This window comes from Paroedura picta, chromosome 1, assembly GCF_049243985.1.
Source record: "Paroedura picta isolate Pp20150507F chromosome 1, Ppicta_v3.0, whole genome shotgun sequence".
In the NCBI taxonomy this organism is placed as follows: domain Eukaryota; kingdom Metazoa; phylum Chordata; class Lepidosauria; order Squamata; family Gekkonidae; genus Paroedura; species Paroedura picta.
The window spans coordinates 180,200,097-180,217,898 of NC_135369.1; the positions used below are offsets into that span (position 1 = coordinate 180,200,097).

Here is a 17,802-nt window from a genome sequence, read left to right on the forward strand (position 1 = left end):
CTCGCTCTAAAGCCAACATTTCCTAGCATTTAAGCCCCATCCACTCTCTTTCTCTACCTCGGGGATTCCCAAATGAAGGATGAATGCCCCAGACAGAGACTGCTGGCCACCAGCATGGAGCAGCAACAGGGATACTGTGTGCCTTACAACAGGGGTAGTCAACCTGTGGTCCTCCAGATGTCCATGGACTACAATTCCCAGGATCCCCCTGCCAGCATTTGCTGGCAGGGGCTCATGGGAATTGTAGTCCATGGACATCTGGAGGACCACAGGTTGACTACCCCTGCCTTACAACACAATGCTCTTACCTAACAGCCATCAGCCCCAGAAGAGCCCAGCAGGTGTTGTGGATCTGGGAGGTGGCACTCTGGACATATCGGCGCTCTTCGCAAGACTCAAAATCCTCTCCCCAGCCCCCGTCCTCCATTTGTTTGGAGACCAGGAACTCACAAGCCCGGGACACCTCCGCGCAGGCCACTCTGAAAGGGAAAAGGCGGGAGAAAGGACGTTAAGTGTGATTCCCAGTGCTCTGTGACTAGGGGAGAAATGTGTCAGGGTGGCAGAAAAGATGCGACTAGGGTTCCAGTTCATGCATTCGTGGGTTTATTCCAAACAGAAGGAGTTTAAACAGGTTCCTGCAATGAGCGGATGGCTGCAGACGTTCATTAATACACGTGGCCTTAGTCTCGTTAGAGTGGCTTCAAAAAAAAACACAGAGAACCACATCACTGAGCAAAAAGCCCAGGCAATCTTTCAAGAAACCCTGGTTGAGAAAGCCTGCCTCAATGTTGGATATGCCAAGAGACAGCAGCTTCACATTTTGACATGTTGTTGTTGTTAGGTGCGTTGTGTCCGACCCATTACGACCCCATGGACAATGATCCTCTACCATTCCCCGGAGTCCATTTCAGTTTGCAACACCTGCTTCAGTGACTCCATCCAGCCACCTCATTCTCTGTCGTCCCCTTCTTCTTTTGCCCTCAATCACTCCCAGCATTAGGCTCTTCTCCAGGGAGTCCTTCCTTCTCATGAGGTGGCCAAAGTATTTGAGTTTCATCTTCAGGATCTGGCCTTCTAAAGAGCAGTCAGGGCTGATCTCCTCTAGGACTGACCGGTTTGTTCGCCTTGCAATCCAAGGGACTTGTAGGAGTTTTCTCCAGCACCAGAGTTCAAAAGCCTCAATTCTTTGACGCTCGGCCTTCCTTATGGTCCAACTTTCGCAGCCATACATAGGAATACCATAGCCTTGACTAGACACACTTTTGTTGGCAGGGTGATGTCACTGCTTTTTAGGATGCTGTCTAGATTTGCCATAGCTTTCCTCCCCAGGAGCGTCTTTTAATTTCTTTGCTGCAGTCCCCATCTGCAGTGATCTTGGAGCCCAGGATAATGAAATCTGTCACTACCTCCATTTCTTTTGTAGCAATACTTTTTGTCTTACCCTCATACACTTACTTGTTCTGGGAGACCCCTTCCACACACTCTGATGATTTCTAGCTCTTGTCTCAACTCCCACAGCAGCACCACTCTCTCCGCTGTATCTACGGGACCACCTCTCCCACAACGCACCTCCCCAAGAGCATTAAGGTCATGTGACCAAAACCTGCTCAGGATCCCCGGCTCAAAGGAAGTGAGATTGGCCTCAGCCAGGGCAGGGTCTTCTTGGCCTTGGCCCCAGCCTGGTGGAATGCTCTGCCAAGAGAGAACGGGGCCCTGCAGGACCTTAGACAGTTCCGCAAGGCCTGCAAAACAGGGCTGAACCATCAGGCCTACGTCTGAGGCCGAGACAGACCATCAAGAAGGGCTAGCCACACTGCTCAAACAGAAAAAAAGGGGGGGCTACTGTAAGCTATCAAAATGCTTTACGGTTCATTGATTTTTATTATGTGGTTGTTTTAAACCGCGTGGTGATCCAACTTGAGCTATCTAGGAAGGGTGGGATATAAAAATAATGTATTATTATGATGATTATTTGTGCCAAGTGAGGTCACCAAGGGCGCCCAGGAGGTGGACTGACCCCTCTGGTCGCAGGGCTAGGCTCGCATCTAGGCAGGTTCTGGGCCCTCCAGCCTCCAGCGCAGAGAACCAGTCATGCTTCGACAGCTAAGAAGTGTTTCTTGCTTCAAGTAACCCTCCTGTCACTCACCCGTCCTGGTAGGTGTGCTCCATACATGCAAATGCCTCCAAAGCGAACCAGGTGCCATAGGTGATGCAAACCCCCCAGCTCCTAGGAGGAGAGAAAATTGGGAGCAGGTGAAATGCAAACAGTCAAGCAGGGGGGAAGAGAGCACAGAGAGGCCCCTGGGAAGCTGTAGTCAACTCAATACCCCACCACCACCACCACCACCAGCCAGGTTCCTTAGGAAAGTCTGGTCCCCAAATACACATGGTGGGGGGACTGGAACAAAGTTTCCAGTTTCCCTGCCATTCCCTTTCAAAAACCCACTCAAGGGTTAGAATCATAGAGTTGGAAGAGGTCTTACAAGACATCTAGTCCAACCCCCTACTCAATGTAGGATCAGCCTAAAGCATCCAGGAGAAGTATCCATCCAGCCGCTGCTTGAACAATGCCGGTGAGGGGGAGCTCACCAGTTCCTTAGGCAGTCGATTCCAGCGTTAGAATACTGCGACTATAAAGAAATTTTTCCTGATATCTATCTGGTACCATTCTACACATTTTTTATTCCACAGTCTTCAAACTGCTAGTGTCTTGATGCTTGGGAGGAAGAGGAGGAAGAGCTGGGCTTTTGTACCCTGCTTTTCACTACCCAAAGGAGTCCCAAAGCCGTTTGCAAACACTTTTCCCTTCCCCTCCCCACAACAGACACAACAGCTGTGAGGAAGCTGGGGCTCTGCAAGATCAGCCCTAAGAGACTAGCCTGGGGTCACCCCAGCCGGCTGCATGTGGAGGAGTGGGGAACCAAACATGGCTCTCCTGATTGGAATCTGCCGCTCTCAATCCCCACGCCACACTGGTAGGAGGACTCTTGTGACCCTGCCGCGGACAGCTGGGGAGCCACCCCCTTGCAAACCTGCCCTCCAGAAGACACTCACCCTTCCCAGGAGCCGTCGGCTCTCTGCATCTTCCAGCAGTACTGCAAACCCTTCCGGAGCGTTTCCCTAGGCAAAAGAAGGTGCCGTTAGAAACCCTTTTGACCGGCAACCATCAACTGCTGCTGCCCCTCCTCCTCCCACAACCCTGGGCTGAGATAAAATGTGGCGTTGGGTTGCAACCAGCTCAGGGCAGCCCCATGATGTTTCCTCTTGGGAGACTTTCAGGGCAAGAGATGAGCAGAGGGGGTCTTGACGTCGCCTCTCTGCATAGCAACCCTGGGCCCATTCTGCACACGTTGGATAATACACTTTCACTGTGTTTTTGAGGCTGGGTTTTCCTGTGTGGAACAGGAGAATCTCCTTCTGAAGTGCATTGAAAGCGCATTCTCCAGCAAGAGCAGGAGGAGCTCTGGTCTTCCTTGCTAGTCTCCCCGTTGAAGATGGCCCTACTTGGCTTGTAAGCTCATGTACTTTTATTTATTATCTGTTGCATGGTATGTGTTATGGAGCCAGGAGATACTTGGATTGCCCGCCCGGCCCAGGCAAGGGATGTTCAGAGAGTTGGTTTGCCATTGCCTGCCTCTGTATCATCATGACCCTTCGTGTTCCTTGGGGGAACCCCCCATCCAGATACTAGCTTAGCTTCCGAGATCTGACGGGATCGGGCTTGCTTGAGCTATCCAGGTCAGGGCAGCCTGTAGATAATAAACCAGGGGTAGTCAAACTGCGGCCCTCCAGATGTCCATGGACTACAATTCCCATGAGCCTTCTGGGAAGGGCTTCTGGGAATTGTAGTCCATGAACATCTGGAGGGCCGCAGTTTGACTACCCCTGTAATAAACCCTGCTTCTCTTTGCTGCCCCCACTGAGATAATTGTAACGTTCATGTCCCAACGTAGGTCCTCAACCTGAAGGGCTGAAGGCAAAACCAGAACACTCTGTTTACACGTGAAATTTTACTGAATAGAATGTTTGTCTTGTTCAAATACACCAGATCTGCAGTGGGCACGACTGAGCAGAATACAAAGTGCCCTGCAGGGGGCGTTGGAGATGTGCATTTAGCATAGTTAGACTAGGAACGTCCTGATGATTTTCGAATTATCTCCCCCAGTGTCCTGATTGGCTCCACGGGAGACTTCCTGCTTCCTTGAGCACACTTCCTCCCTTGCTTGCCACATTGTTTCTCTTCCAACTAAACCAATTTTTCTCCTGTAAGCAGCCTGGTGCTCTGCCCTCTTGCACATTTAAACTCTGCCAACGTGTTTCTCATGCCACTGCTAGAAAATGAAGATCCCCCCTGATCTGCCTCTGTTCTTTATTTACCTGATCTCGTCCGTTCTGTGCTCAGGAAACCTCTCGTGGAAATGCTTCAGAGCCTGCATCACTGCTGAGGTGCATTCAACATACGTATAGTCTATCATAATATCGCCTGCAAACCACAGGGGAGTGGGTGGGAAGCAAAGGACAATAGATCAGCCATAACTAGAAGTGCTGGGGAAGAAAAGCCGGTCGGGGAACACTGTTGTTCTACATCTAGCAATCCTTTTTGTGGTGCTGCTGCAAAATAGCCCCTGCAGCTTACTTTATGTCACAGCCAAAATAACACTATAAAAAATCGTCAATCAAATCTCCAAGAGCGAGTCGGAAGCCTTGCTTGGCAAAAGCCCCACCCATTTTCTAAAAACACTCAGCAGATGCCAGGAAAGGTGTTTGTGGGTGTCCCGGCACCCAGAGGCACCAAGTTGGGGAGCCTATAAAACACAACCAAGTGCGGTTTCTTCATGAACTGCCCCATTCTCTAGATGGGGCTCTGTGGGACAGACGGTTATTTTGACACATATGCTGTGCTGTCATGAGCTGACCCAGCCTCTGATGAAGCTGTCAACCTCCCTCTTTGGTGTCTTGCCACAAACACGCGCATAGGCACAACCTCAGTCACCACGATGTCCTTTATGTATCACTAAGCCCGTAAGTTCCTCAGTGGAACAGGCTTCCTCGGGAGGTGGTGGGTTCTCCTTCTTTGGAAGTTTTTAAGCAGAGGCTAGATCTGACAAGAAATGCTGATTCTGTGATCTTAGGCAGATTGTGATTGGGTGGGCAGAAGGGATTATGTCTGAGCTTGGCTCTTGTGGCTCTTTCTTGCATGCGCAGGGAAATGCCGATTGTCACTTTGGGATCAGAAGGCAAATTTCTTCCAGGCCAGACTGGCCAGGGATTCTGGGTTTGGTTTTGGGAAGGGGGGAACAGCATCATCTGGGCATGGAATTTGGGTCACTGTGTTTGAGCAGGTAGTTGTGAATTTCATGCATTCTGCCGGGGATTTACTAGATGACTCGGGAGGTCCCTTCCAATTCTAGGATTCTATTATTCTAAGTGATGCTGCATTCAAGCAGAAAGTCTCCCCAGCATTTGCCACTCGCTGACATTTTCCAGTGAAACTCAAAAGTGCTGTTTTTATAACTTTCATTCGGCTGCCCGGAAGGAGAGGAAGAACTGATCTGCCAAGGCGTCCTCGGCTGGCCAGGTCTACTCGATGGAGACACGCAATCAAGCCCCCCTGAAATGCGCTCTGCAGACCACCCAGCCTAAAGTGACACCGGTTTCTGAACCTGAAGCCCAGCTCTTACCAAAGACCTCAGAAGGGTTCAGCAGCTCCAGCAGCCAGCCCCCACGCTTGGTTTCATAAGTGGCAAAGCCGCCGTCAGCATTGCGCATGTTCAGCAACTGAAAGGGTAAGGAGATGTGGCAAGATTTTAGGCAACTGAGGCTGTTTCTGCTCCTACATAACTCCTGCTGACATTGTCTCCTTGGTGCAAAGAATGCAACTGAAGTCCCTGTATAGTGCAGGGGGTTGGACTAGATGGCCTGGAGATCCCTTCCAACTCTGTGATTCTATGACTCTGTAGACCTAGAGGATGCAAACCTCCAGCCTGCAAGGGGGCATCCTACCCTCTGGCCCATAGCATCACCACCCATAACCAACAGGGGCCAAGGAGGCATTCTGAAAGCCACCCAGGAAGCTTCTCTTGAGTCCAATGCTCCTTATAATTCTTTTGCCTTTCCGGAGCGGAGCAGTTTGCATCCTGAGCAGAACAGAACTGCCCGAATCTTAAAATAGGCCCTGGGCAGGGCAAGACTCTGCATGGCTTAGACATGCCAATCTCCCGGTGGGGCCTGGAGATCCCCCGGTTTTACAGCTCATCTCCAGGCAACAGAGATCAGATCCCCTGAAGAAAACGGCTGCTTCAGAAGGTGAACTCCCTAGTTTCATTGAGGTCCCGCCCTGCCCCAGGGACTGGGAGCAACTCACCAAGCAGCAGTAAAAAAACATATATGGGCCTCCAAACCAACCGAGTTAGCTCTGTATCTCCACCAGGAGTCTCCTTCCACAATTTACAACCACTAACCAGCCAAGGAGAACCAAGGAGCACTCAGTGCTGGTGAGCAAAACAAGCTCTGAAGCAGCAGAAGAGAAACACTCCTTCCCCTTGGTGTCATGGTTAAGAGCGGCAGCCTCTAATCTGGAGAGCTGGCTTTGATTCCCTGCTCCTCCACATGCAGCCGGCTGGGTGACCTTGGGCCAGGCACAGTCCTGTTAGAGCTGTCCTTGCAGAGCAGTTCTGTCAGAGCCCCACCCACCTCACAGGGTGCCTGTTGTGGGGAGAGGAAGGGTAGGTGCGAGTCGCTTTTAGATGACTTCAGGGAGTGAAAAGGGAGTATAAAAATCCACTCTTCTTCTTGTTCATCTTCCTGGTACTCACCACGTTGACAGCGTCAAAGAGGCGCTCCGGTGGGACATGGTCCGTTATGGATGGGCATTTCTCCTGAAGCAGCATCACGGACTTTAGCCCTTCCGCCGTACAGTCGGACACAATCCAGCCACAGTCGCGGGTGCTGAAGGGGAAGCCGCCCTGCAGGGTTAATCAGACGCCAGAGATTTGCACGATGAAGAATTTTTCCCCAGTGCACCTTCCAGGTCATTCTAGCATTCAGACCCAAGAAAGCAGACTAGGGGAGGGAATTCCTTTTCGGAAGCTTCCCTTCTGAGTGCCTCTTGGCAAGAATATACCTTGTTCATTTGGCGGTAGTACTTCTCATAATCGGGTGGGTTTTCTGGAATCTGGAAGAGAGACGAAGCCACGTTCAGCAGGAGCAGAGAGACGTGATCCCCTCCCTCAAGAAAAGTATGGTAGGAGCTACATTTTGCGTCTCCTGATGGACGGCCGCCCGGATGACCCCCCCTTCTGAGCTATTCTATGGGTGGATTTGATCTGGAACTTCCCCTGCCCACCCCTGGGGATGTTATTAGGTGAGAGTTGATTGTTCTACTGCTGGACATCTTGGATACTCTGTGCGTGGACTATGGTGCATGTTATTGTGTAGTTTTGGACTGTTTTTAGGGGTAATTTCATTGGGGATTTTTATGTACTGTTGTAACTTGCCATGAGCCTTTTGTGAGTGGCGGGCTAGAAATTCAATTAATTAACTAAATAATAATAATAATAATAATAATAATAATAATAATAATAATAATAATAATAATAATAATAATACTAATACTAATACAGTCCCCACACAAGACTGTAAGCAGCCTGCAGTACTGGCATGCCTCTTGTTTGCTCTTTCAGGTGTCAGCCTGAAGATCAATACATTTTGACCTGAATGTAGTTTTAGCTCAGGCCAGATGCTGCAGGTCAAGAAGAGACCAGGGTTGCTGCTGTACAGTGATGACTGCAAACTACTCCAAGCAAGTCATTCAGATGGGATGAACAGTTAGAGACAACATTGCACTCTGCCCTGCAGGAATGAGTTTACGTCTTATGCATGACTGGATGAGACCAACACCAGGGACACCTCCCTGGGGACTAGATAGAGGATAGGCCTATCAGTGGCTACTGGCCATGTAGAATGAGGGGAACTTCCACATTCAGAGACAATAACTTCTGAATCCGAGAGCCAGGAGGCAACATTAGGGGCCTTGGCCTCTATGGCCTGTTGTTGGTTTTCTACAGGAACTGGCTGGCCACTGTGTGAGACAGGATGCTGGACTAGATGGACCACATTGGACTGATACAGAAGGGCTTTTTTAATATTCTTATGAAGGCCTCAGCCTGTATCCCCTATTGGTGACCACCCAGAGGAACTGGCGGGCCACTGTGTGAGACAGGATGCTGGACTAGATGGACCATTGGCCTGATACAGAAGGGCTTTTTTAATGTTCTTATGAAGGCCTCAGCCTCTATCCCCTATTGTTGACCACCCAGAGGAACTGGCTGGCCACTGTGTGAGACAGGATGCTGGACTAGATGGACCACTGGCCTGATACAGAAGGGCTTTTTTAATGTTCTTATGAAGGCCTCAGCCTCTATCCCCTATTGTTGACCACCCAGAGGAACTGGCTGGTCACTGTGTGAGACAGGATGCTGGACAAGATGGACCATTGGCCTGATACAGAAGGGCTTTTTTAATGTTATTATGAAGGCCTCAGCCTCTATCCCCTATTGTTGACCACCCAGAGGAACTGGCTGGCCACTGTGTGAGACAGGGTGCTGGATTAGATGGACCATTGGCCTGATACAGAAGGGCTTTTTTAATGTTCTTATGAAGGCCTCAGCCTCTATCCCCTATTGTTGACCACCCAGAGGAACTGGTTGGCCACTGTGTGAGACAGGATGCTGGACTAGATGGACCATTGGCCTGATACAGAAGGGCTTTTTTAATGTTCTTATGAAGGCCTCAGCCTCTATCCCCTATTGTTGACCACCCAGAGTAACTGGCTGGCCACTGTGTGAGACAGGATGCTGGACTAGATGGACCATTGGCCTGATACAGAAGGGCTTTTTAATGTTCTTATGAAGGCCTCAGCCTCTATCCCCTATTGTTGACCACCCAGAGTAACTGGCTGGCCACTGTGTGAGACAGGATGCTGGACTAGATGGACCACTGGCCTGATACAGAAGGGCTTTTTTAATGTTCTTATGAAGGCCTCAGCCTCTATCCCCTATTGTTGACCACCCAGAGGAACTGGTTGGCCACTGTGTGAGACAAGGTGCTGGACAGAATGGACCAGTGGCCTGATCCAGCAGGGCTCTTCTTGCATTCTTATACAGAGAATAAAGGCCATGTTTTGACTTTTATGGACACTTTTCCCTTCATGGCTTCTTCTCACCATATCATCAATATTAAACAAATTTTAATATAAATTCATCAACTTTTTTTTTGGTTTTAGGTAAAACAATAGATTTTTTTTCCTGATGTGAGAAAAATAAATAAAACATGACCATTGATCCCCAAAAGTTAATTCCCCCCTTTTGATTTAAAATCAGAAATCAAAACATTTTTATGAACCCCTAAAATAATCCTGGGTCCTAGGCACTATGCCTGCCTTGCCTAATGCAGCATTTTCCAACCTTTTGACCATGGATGAGTCCCTGAAATAATTTTTCAGGCTTTGAGGAACTCTGGAAGTGATGTCAGCTGGCCACACCTTCCTGCCACACCCACAGGAAGTGACAGGTCACTGGAAATATCATCACCACCCACATTAACAGATGGGATCAAGGAGAACTAGGGGGGCTTAAGGTGAGAGTAGATGGGCAAGCTCTGCTCCCTCCCAGGGACAGAAACCACAAGAGAATTCAATGCAAGCTGCTGGTTCACTAACTTGTGTCTGAGACTGAGTCCCTTAGGGCAGGAGAGGAAAAGTCACGGACCCCTGGATGGGAATCTCTGGCCTAATGATAAGATGGCCCTGTAAAGAAGGATTCACATGTGGGATAGATGAGATCACGGATGAGTCTGCCTGTCTTGTCTAAAGCAGTGGTCCCCAACCTGCGGGCCGCGGCCCGGCGCCGGGCCGCAAAGGCCATGGCGCCGGGCCGCAGCTCCCTCTCCCCACCCCCCCCACCACAGTAAAAAACTTCCCAGGCCGCAATCTTGCGGCCCGGGAAGCTACTTACTGCGGGAGGGCGGGAAGAGGGAATCAAGGCCGGGCTGCGCCCATGCAGGCCGCGCCCGCGCGGCCCGATCCGCAGGCGCGGCTCGTGGGCGCGGCCCGATGCCCTGCCGGTCCCCAGCCTAATAAAGGTTGGGGACCACTGGTCTAAAGGAACTATCATAGAATCTTAGATTTGAAAGGGACCTCCAGGGTCATCTAGCCCAACCCCCTCCAGAATGCAGGAAATGGCCACAAGAGCCAAGCACCTACACAATCCTATCCACCCACTTACAGTCTGCCTAAATTCACAGCATTTCTGTCAGATGGCTGCCCTCTGCTTTAAAACTTCCAGAGAAGCCACCACCTCCTGAGGAAGCCTGTTCCACTGAGGAACTGCTCTAACTGTCAGGAACTTCTTCCGGAAGTTAAGCCAAAAATTCTTTTGAATTAATTCCATCCCATTGTTTCTGGTCCGGCCCTCTGGGGCAACAAAACCCACTCTGCTCCATCCTCTATGCGACAGCCCTTCAAGTCCTTGAAGATGGCTATTCTATCACCTCATTCCAAAATGTAAAGATGATATCAGAACTGGATGATGAAAGGTTAGTTCACGAGTCAGTCTATAATCAGTACTTTGGTTCTTACCTGAGTGATTCTGAAGAAAGCGTGTGCATGCTGCAGACAGGAAGCAAATTCAGGCTTCTTTTGAGCCCCAGCCTTCACAAAGGAAAAATATATATTGTTTTTAAACTCTTGAGGGGTTTTTGGCTAAGTCAGGGGTAGTCAAAACTGCGGCCCTCCAGATGTCCATGGACTACAATTCCCAGGAGCCCCCTGCCAGCAAACGCTGGCAGGGGGCTCCTGGGAATTGTAGTCCATGGACATCTGGAGGGCCGCAGTTTGACTACCCCTGGGCTAAGTCATCACATCACCACTTAGGTTCCAGAGCCAGCTGTGGAACAGATGCTGGTAAGCTTAGGTCAAAGTAGATTTTGTTAACTGTGTTCGATAAACAGCCAGACAGTGTGTGGTGCATTAGTTAGAACAGCGGTTCTCAACCTGGGGTTCGTAACCCCTATGGGGGTCGATCAACCCTTTTCCCAGGGGTCACCAAGGCCACCACTGCTGGCCTCGGTGACCCAAAGGGGGTCGCGGCATTAGGAAGGTTGAGAACCACTGAGTTAGACCATCAAGTGGCAGAATTTACACATCTGCATCCCCACCTTTCTCTCTAATGTGGATCCAGGGCGGCTTATGTCTTTCTCCCCATTTTATTCACACAACAACCCTGTGAGGTGGGTTAGACTCAGAGGGTGTGACTGGCCCCACATTACCCAGTCGGCTTCCTTGGCAGGAGCAGAGATTCAAACCCAGAACTTTCAGATCCGACACTCCCAATCCCCACGCCACGCTGCCTCAGCTTCCAACCTACCCGCGAAACGCACCATTGTGGCCTGGGATGCCAGCCTTGGGCAAGGGTCAGAATGCCAGGGGAGCATCAGGGGGAGACGGGATCCCATCTCCAGGTTGCCATGGAAACCTGCTTGGCGGCCTTATATTTTAGAAAAACAACCACTGAGGAAAACCCACTTGAAAACGGTTTAATCTGGAGGCCGTTCTGGTTGTTCTAATATACATATTTAAAAGAAGATATAAGAAACGTTTATTGATATTTATTGTGAAATTGTTTAGCCCAGGATAGGTTCTGTTTTCTGTTACATTAATTTCGAACCGTCCTTTTTTTCGTGGTGGCCTTAGGCCAGTGACAAACAAGCAGCCTGACCCACCTCACAGGGCTATCATTGTGAGGGGCAAATGGGGGAAGGGAGAAAGCTTAGGGTAAATTGCCCTGGGTCCCCTATGGGGAGAAAGGCAGGATCATTCATGCAGTCATTTAATAAAAGAAACCCTTGGAGGAAGCGTAGGATAAAAATGTAACCCGCTTAGTCATGACTCGCCCTCAGGATCCTCTTAGTCTGCACTGTTGTTTTTGAAGAGCTGGTGGAGAAAGTCCCAACGAAGCACAAGTAACCAAATCTGAAGCCTTTCTCGACTTTTTTTTACAGTTGAGAAAGCACTGAAACATTCTTCAGGCTTTGAGAAACCCCAGAAGTGGTGAGATCATACAGAATATGGTTGGGAAGCAGAGCTGTGGACACGCCCACCTGGGGACCCTCCCCTCCGGGCCCAACCTTGGCCACTCTGGGAGGGGCGGGTGGGTTGACATGATCATCTATGGTCAATATCACTCAATAAATGAGTAAGAGCCTCTTGTGGCGCAGAGTGGTAAGGCAGCCATCTGAAAGCTCTGCCCATGAGGCTGGGAGTTCAATCCCAGCAGCCGGCTCAAGGTTGACTCAGCCTTCCATCCTTCCGAGGTCGGTAAAATGAGTACCCAGCTTACTGGGGGGTAAACGGGAATGACTGGGGAAGGCACTGGCAAACCACCCCGTATTGAGTCTGCCATGAAAACGCTGGAGGGCGTCACCCCAAGGGTCAGACATGACTTGGTGCTTGCACAGGGGATACCTTTACTCAATAAATGAACAACAATCATTTTTAAAAAATTAAAAATTAATTAACTCTTGCCCATTTGGGAAACCCTTCCAGAGTCGTTAAGAAACTCCACGGTTTCGCAAAACCCTGGTTGCAAAAGCCTGCTATACAACTTAGCTCACTTAAAAGAACTCATCAAGTCCTTCAAACAATTCTCCCACCAAAATAAAGAAACCACGGCTTTGCACACTTCTGCCATACTGATGGCACGACACGGGCGAGGAGAACTTGTGAAAAGTACCTCCAAGAAAGCTTGGACTGCAAACGCTGTGTCCCAAATCTGTGATCCGTTAGTGCCCTAAAAGAGAAGGAACACACAGCTGAAATACGCCCCATGCCCTTTTCTTTTACTTAAGAATGCTGTCTTCTTTCTACCTGCAACTAGGGGTGCCAACCTCCAGGTGGGGCCTGGGGATCCCCCAGAATCACAATTCATCTCCAAACTACTCCCAAGGAGCTGCTGTTAAGTCAGCTGCGATGGAGGGCACCTTCCACACACACACAGGTGTATGAATTTCCACATGAACAATCTACCCTGGTCAGCCAAGAAACCTGGCCTGTACCTGGAAAAATCTGAGAGAGGATGGCTGACTTGGGATGGATTTCCAGCATTGATCTGACTGGCCCAGTTGCTCCCCTGCTCGGGGGTGGTGGGATTGCAGACAAACTTCATGTTTTCCTTGCCCTCTCTCAGGGGCTCCCCTCCCGCCATTAGCAGCAGAGCAAAACACAGCCATGTGGTACAGAGAAATGGAGGGTTGGGGGTGGAAGAATGCAACCCCTTCCTACTTGGCCCACCTCTCTGACTCTGGTTGGCCCTCCGGAAGGAAGAGAAAGAAGAAGAAACAGAAGAAGAAACTCTTTCCTTTTGGCCGCCAGGGCTTTACCTGCATCTTCAAGCCGTCCAGTCCTAGCCTGTGGGGAGACAGAGAAAAGTTGCAGCATTGTTACTGTAGGGAATGCAGCCATCCATTTGACTGCTGCAAGCTTCTCCTGCAGGGTCTGCGATAAATGAGCATCCCCACGAGACACTAAGGAAAGGCTCCTGGTGCTGCAACAGCAGGAGTCCTGGGTTAGAAATACGGGAAGCTCGGGCCAAAATCCCCGTTCAGCTAAGATACCTCACATCTCTCTCTCTCTCCCCTGAACTTGTGTAGCAGGAGGGCCATGAAGTTAGACTAGGCTTTCTCAACCAGGGTTTTGTGAAAATGTCAGGTAGTGAACCCTACAATATTCGGTACTTTTAGAAGCCAGTGGCAGAATTACACAGATCCTGTTTCCTTAAGCTCCGTAGCCCAACATCCATGTTGCGTCTGTAGCGTACCATAGGTAACCTAGTCATATTCTTAGAAGCATGTTAAGTAGGAAGTATGAATTGCTTGTCTATTGGCTTTGATATGGGGCAGTATTGAGTTTTCCTTGTGTAAGTGAAGCTTACTGGTGTAATATTATGTATCCAATGCCACAGTTCTGCAAGAGCTTACCTAGAAATGCTAATATTTTTGCTTGTAGTGATGTCAGTGTCTTGAACTTTTGTATGGATATAGTTTTTCCCTGACCAAGCTCAAATGGCTAAAGACTTTGCATTTACTGAACATAATTTAACTTATTAAGATCCTTTTTGATTAAACCCAAATTTCTCGGTCGCTTACCAGAGGTAGTCAGGGATTCTGGAGATGTGCTCTTGAAAGGCAGGAGATTGTTCCCCCTCCGCAGACCACCGAACTAGCATGTTAATGGTTTTCGATATCTGGAAGGCCACCGAAAGGGTAGCTGTTAGTTCCTTTCCTCAGGGACAACAAAAAAATGCCTGTATTTGTGCCCCTTGACAAACTGAACACTTGAATCAGGGAAACAAAACCAAAACTAAAGCTTCTTAGGACTGTGGGACTGTGGATTTAGGGTCAGCTCCCAGAAGGACTTTTCACTCGCCGGTTGGTGCTTACAGGGAATTTAAAAGAAGGGCTGGGGTTTTTGTACCCTGCTTTTTACTACCCGAAAGAGTCCCAAAGCAGTTTACAAATACCTTTTCCTTCCTCTCCTCATGGAGTGAAACAGGTGGGGCTGAGAGAGGTCTGAGAGAACTGTGACTGGTCCAAGGTCACCCAGCAGGCCTCGTGAGTCTCAAAGTGGCTTACAATCCCCTACCCATTCTCTCCCCACTACAGACACTCTGTGAGGTTGGTGGGACTGAGAGAGTTCCGAGATAACTGTGTTTGGTCAAAGTTCACCCAGCTGGTTGCATGTGGAGAAGGAGTGGGGAATCAAACCTTGGTCTCCAAATTAGGGGCTGATGCTCTTAACCGCTACACCATGCTGACTCTCAAAAGTATCCCTTTATCCTCCCTACCACTTAAGCCCAATCTCTGGAACTTCAAAAAAAAAAAAAAAAAGGAGCGTCGAATTCAGTGGGACATATGCTCAAGCCAGATGCTGGGCAAAAACTAAGGGAAATGTCTCTGAGCGAGTCCATGCACCACCCCGTATTCATCCATATCACAAAAATCCGAAATGCCGCCATTGCATCAAGGAGCAACGTTTATGCCAAGAGCTGCAATAAGGAGAGCCAGGGCAGAGTCTCTTGCGCCAGCAGAGCAAGCCCAGCCCCGGACTGCTTGTCCTAAGCCTAAACCACAGACAAAACCTACTGGGCCTATGCTGATGCACTTGGTGAATCGATCGTCAGCCTTGATGTGATCATAGAGCATTTCCACGGCTCGGCTTCTCAGAGCCTTGCTGTGGTAACTCTCGTAGGTGTTGCAGATTGCTGGAAGGGAGAAACAGAGAGAGAGAGAGAGAGAAAGAGCCTGATTACTAGTAGAAAATTCCAAGGAATGGAGGAGGGCTAGTTTTTTTATAGCCAGCTTTTCACTACCTGAAGGAGTCTCAGAGTGGCTTACAGTCGCCTTCCCTTTCCTCTCCTCACAACAGACACCCTGTGAGGGAGGTGAGGCTGAGAGAGCCCTCATATTACTGAAGAAGAAGAAGAGTTGGTTCTTATATGCCTCTTTTCACTACCCGAAGGAGTCTCAAAGTGGCTTACAGTCGCCTTCCCTTTCCTCTCCCCACAACAGACACCCTGTGAGGGAGGTGAGGCTGAGAGAGCCCTGATATTACTGAAGAAGAAGAAGAGCTGGTTCTTATATGCCGCTTTTCTCTACCCAAAAGAGTCTCAGAGTGGCTTACAATTGCCTTCCCTTTCTCTCCCCACAGCGGACACCCTGGTTCAACATTTAAAACCTCAAAATTCAAATAATTAAAAAACAGAGGCTCCGCCAACCAACAGGCTAAACAAGAGCAGGGCAGGCAGAACAACACCACTTCATCAGGAAAGCTCCAGGCAGAGAAAATTCTTTGACCACGAAGACAAGACCATGTTATACTGAATCAGGCCACTTCAAGGGCAGTACCATCTGCTCAGATAGGCAACAGCTGTCCAGGGTTTCAGGCCACAAGGCCGTTCACATTGCCTGTTGCTTGTTCTTTTTAACTGGAGCTGCTGGGGATTGAACCTGGGACCTTCTGCATGCCAAGCAGAGGCTCTTCTGCTGAGCCACAGCCCATCCCCCGACAGAACCTCATATCGCACCATTCATCGGACACGCACGATAAGCAAACACTAATCATCTCCTTGCAGTTTAGCCTACCCCACAGGGTTGTAGGCAGGAGCAGGGAGAAGAGAGACCAGCCCGAGTTCCTTGGCAAGGAGCAGAGAGATTGATTTTTGCAATCGGAAGGTTTACTTCCAAGGAAACAAGGAAAAGCGCTGGGCTGCACGTTCTGCTCTTCTCCAGAAGCGCCACACGGAACTGCTGGGGCTCCCACCTGAAGCCATACCCAAATGCCTCTATGAGGAATTGCAGCAGGTAGCAACCTACAAAATTCTCCTGTATCTTAAGGGCAATACAGATCCTAGCTTGGCTAATGGGACTGTTGGGTGGATGAGTGGCAGAAAGGGAGAATAGATGCAAAGCCCACCATGCTGCACTGTCCGGACCAGAGTTCAAGCCTCACTCACCATAGACAATGTTAAGCAGCCAGCTATGTGGGGTATAAAGGTCACATGCCGCCACGTTATTTCTCTGTGCTGGCCAGTCGATGCTGTTATAGTCTTGCACGTACAGTTCCTGCAAAGAGATGGTCCGAGGACACTGTGTCAGTAACAGCAGGGTTATCGTTAGCAAATGAATTCAGAAATGGGACCGAGGAACCACAGACACCCAACCGAGGCCTCATCTGTCACCAGAATCATAGAGGTGGAAGGGGCCAGACAGGCCATCTAGTCCAACCCGCGGCTGGATGCAGGATCAGCTTAAAGCATCCATGAGAAGTATCTGTCCCTCTGCTGCTTGAAGACTGCCAGTGAGGGGGAGCTAACCACCTCCATAAGCAGTCAATTCCACTGCTGAAGGACTGTGGAAATTTCCCCCCTGATATCTAGTCGATATCGTTCTCCATGCAGTTTAAACCCATCACTGCTGGTCCTCTCCTCTGCTGCCAACAGGAACCTTTCCCTGCTCTCCTCTGACAACCTTTCAAATACTTCAAAACAGCGATCATGTCTCCTCTCAACCACCTCTTCTCCAGGCTGAACATTTCCAAGTCCCTCAGCCTTTCCTCACGGTGCTCGGTTCCCTGGGGATCATCCTCACTGCTCTCCTCTGAAGCCTCTTAATTTTGCCCGCGTACTTTTTGAAGTGGGGCCTCCAGAACAGCATTCTATACTCCAGGTGGGGTCTGACTAATGCCGTATGCTGCATTCTCCAATACTGCCCTGCCCTGAAGACAAGATCTGTGCCCTTGTAGTGTAGGCATGGCAGATGGCAACCTGAGACGAGGCTGTTTGAATGCCTGTAGAAAGTCCTTCTCTTGACGTTCATCTGAAGGCCTCCCCCTCTCCTATTTTAGTATCCCAGACAAAACACTGCTTTTTTTTTAATCCATAAGGGGTAAAACCTAAAGGGTTTCACCTTTACAAATTGCTAACAGGGTCAGCTTCTAATAGAGTTCCCCACTTGCAGTTGGAGCCTGGAGTTCTCCCAACATTAAAACCCATCACCAGAAGACAGATCTATTTCCCTAAAAACAATTCGGTACTCTTTTGATTCAGCCTGAATTGATTCAATTATACCTGAATCACCGGCTTGGCACAGTGATCTGGGTTTACCCAAATTGATTCTGCTCCATTGGAGCCTGACAAACAGAGGCCGGGTCTGCTGGAGAGATGTTTAAATGTTTCGGTTTGGTCTTTAAAC

The 17,802-nt window shown here is 49.5% G+C and overlaps 1 protein-coding gene and 1 long non-coding RNA gene across 2 annotated transcripts in view; one reads left to right on the forward strand and one right to left on the reverse strand.

The window, feature by feature from the left end:
• The window catches only part of LOC143825815 (uncharacterized), a 28,199-nt gene that overhangs the window by 5,164 nt on the left and 5,233 nt on the right, over positions 1-17,802 (forward strand). The gene's annotated exons all lie outside the window — the stretch shown is intronic.
• LSS (lanosterol synthase) overlaps positions 1-17,802 on the reverse strand; it is a 30,043-nt gene that overhangs the window by 1,606 nt on the left and 10,635 nt on the right. Inside the window, exons 8-20 of the mRNA XM_077314139.1 lie at positions 16,566-16,674; positions 15,196-15,314; positions 14,200-14,297; positions 13,435-13,462; positions 12,789-12,845; positions 10,637-10,708; positions 7,124-7,174; positions 6,816-6,965; positions 5,682-5,778; positions 4,378-4,483; positions 3,055-3,120; positions 2,147-2,227; positions 309-479 (exon numbers count right to left, since the gene is read on the reverse strand). Of these exons, the coding sequence (XP_077170254.1) occupies positions 309-479; positions 2,147-2,227; positions 3,055-3,120; positions 4,378-4,483; positions 5,682-5,778; positions 6,816-6,965; positions 7,124-7,174; positions 10,637-10,708; positions 12,789-12,845; positions 13,435-13,462; positions 14,200-14,297; positions 15,196-15,314; positions 16,566-16,674 (1,205 nt within the window). The remainder of the gene's footprint in view (positions 1-308; positions 480-2,146; positions 2,228-3,054; positions 3,121-4,377; positions 4,484-5,681; positions 5,779-6,815; positions 6,966-7,123; positions 7,175-10,636; positions 10,709-12,788; positions 12,846-13,434; positions 13,463-14,199; positions 14,298-15,195; positions 15,315-16,565; positions 16,675-17,802) is intronic.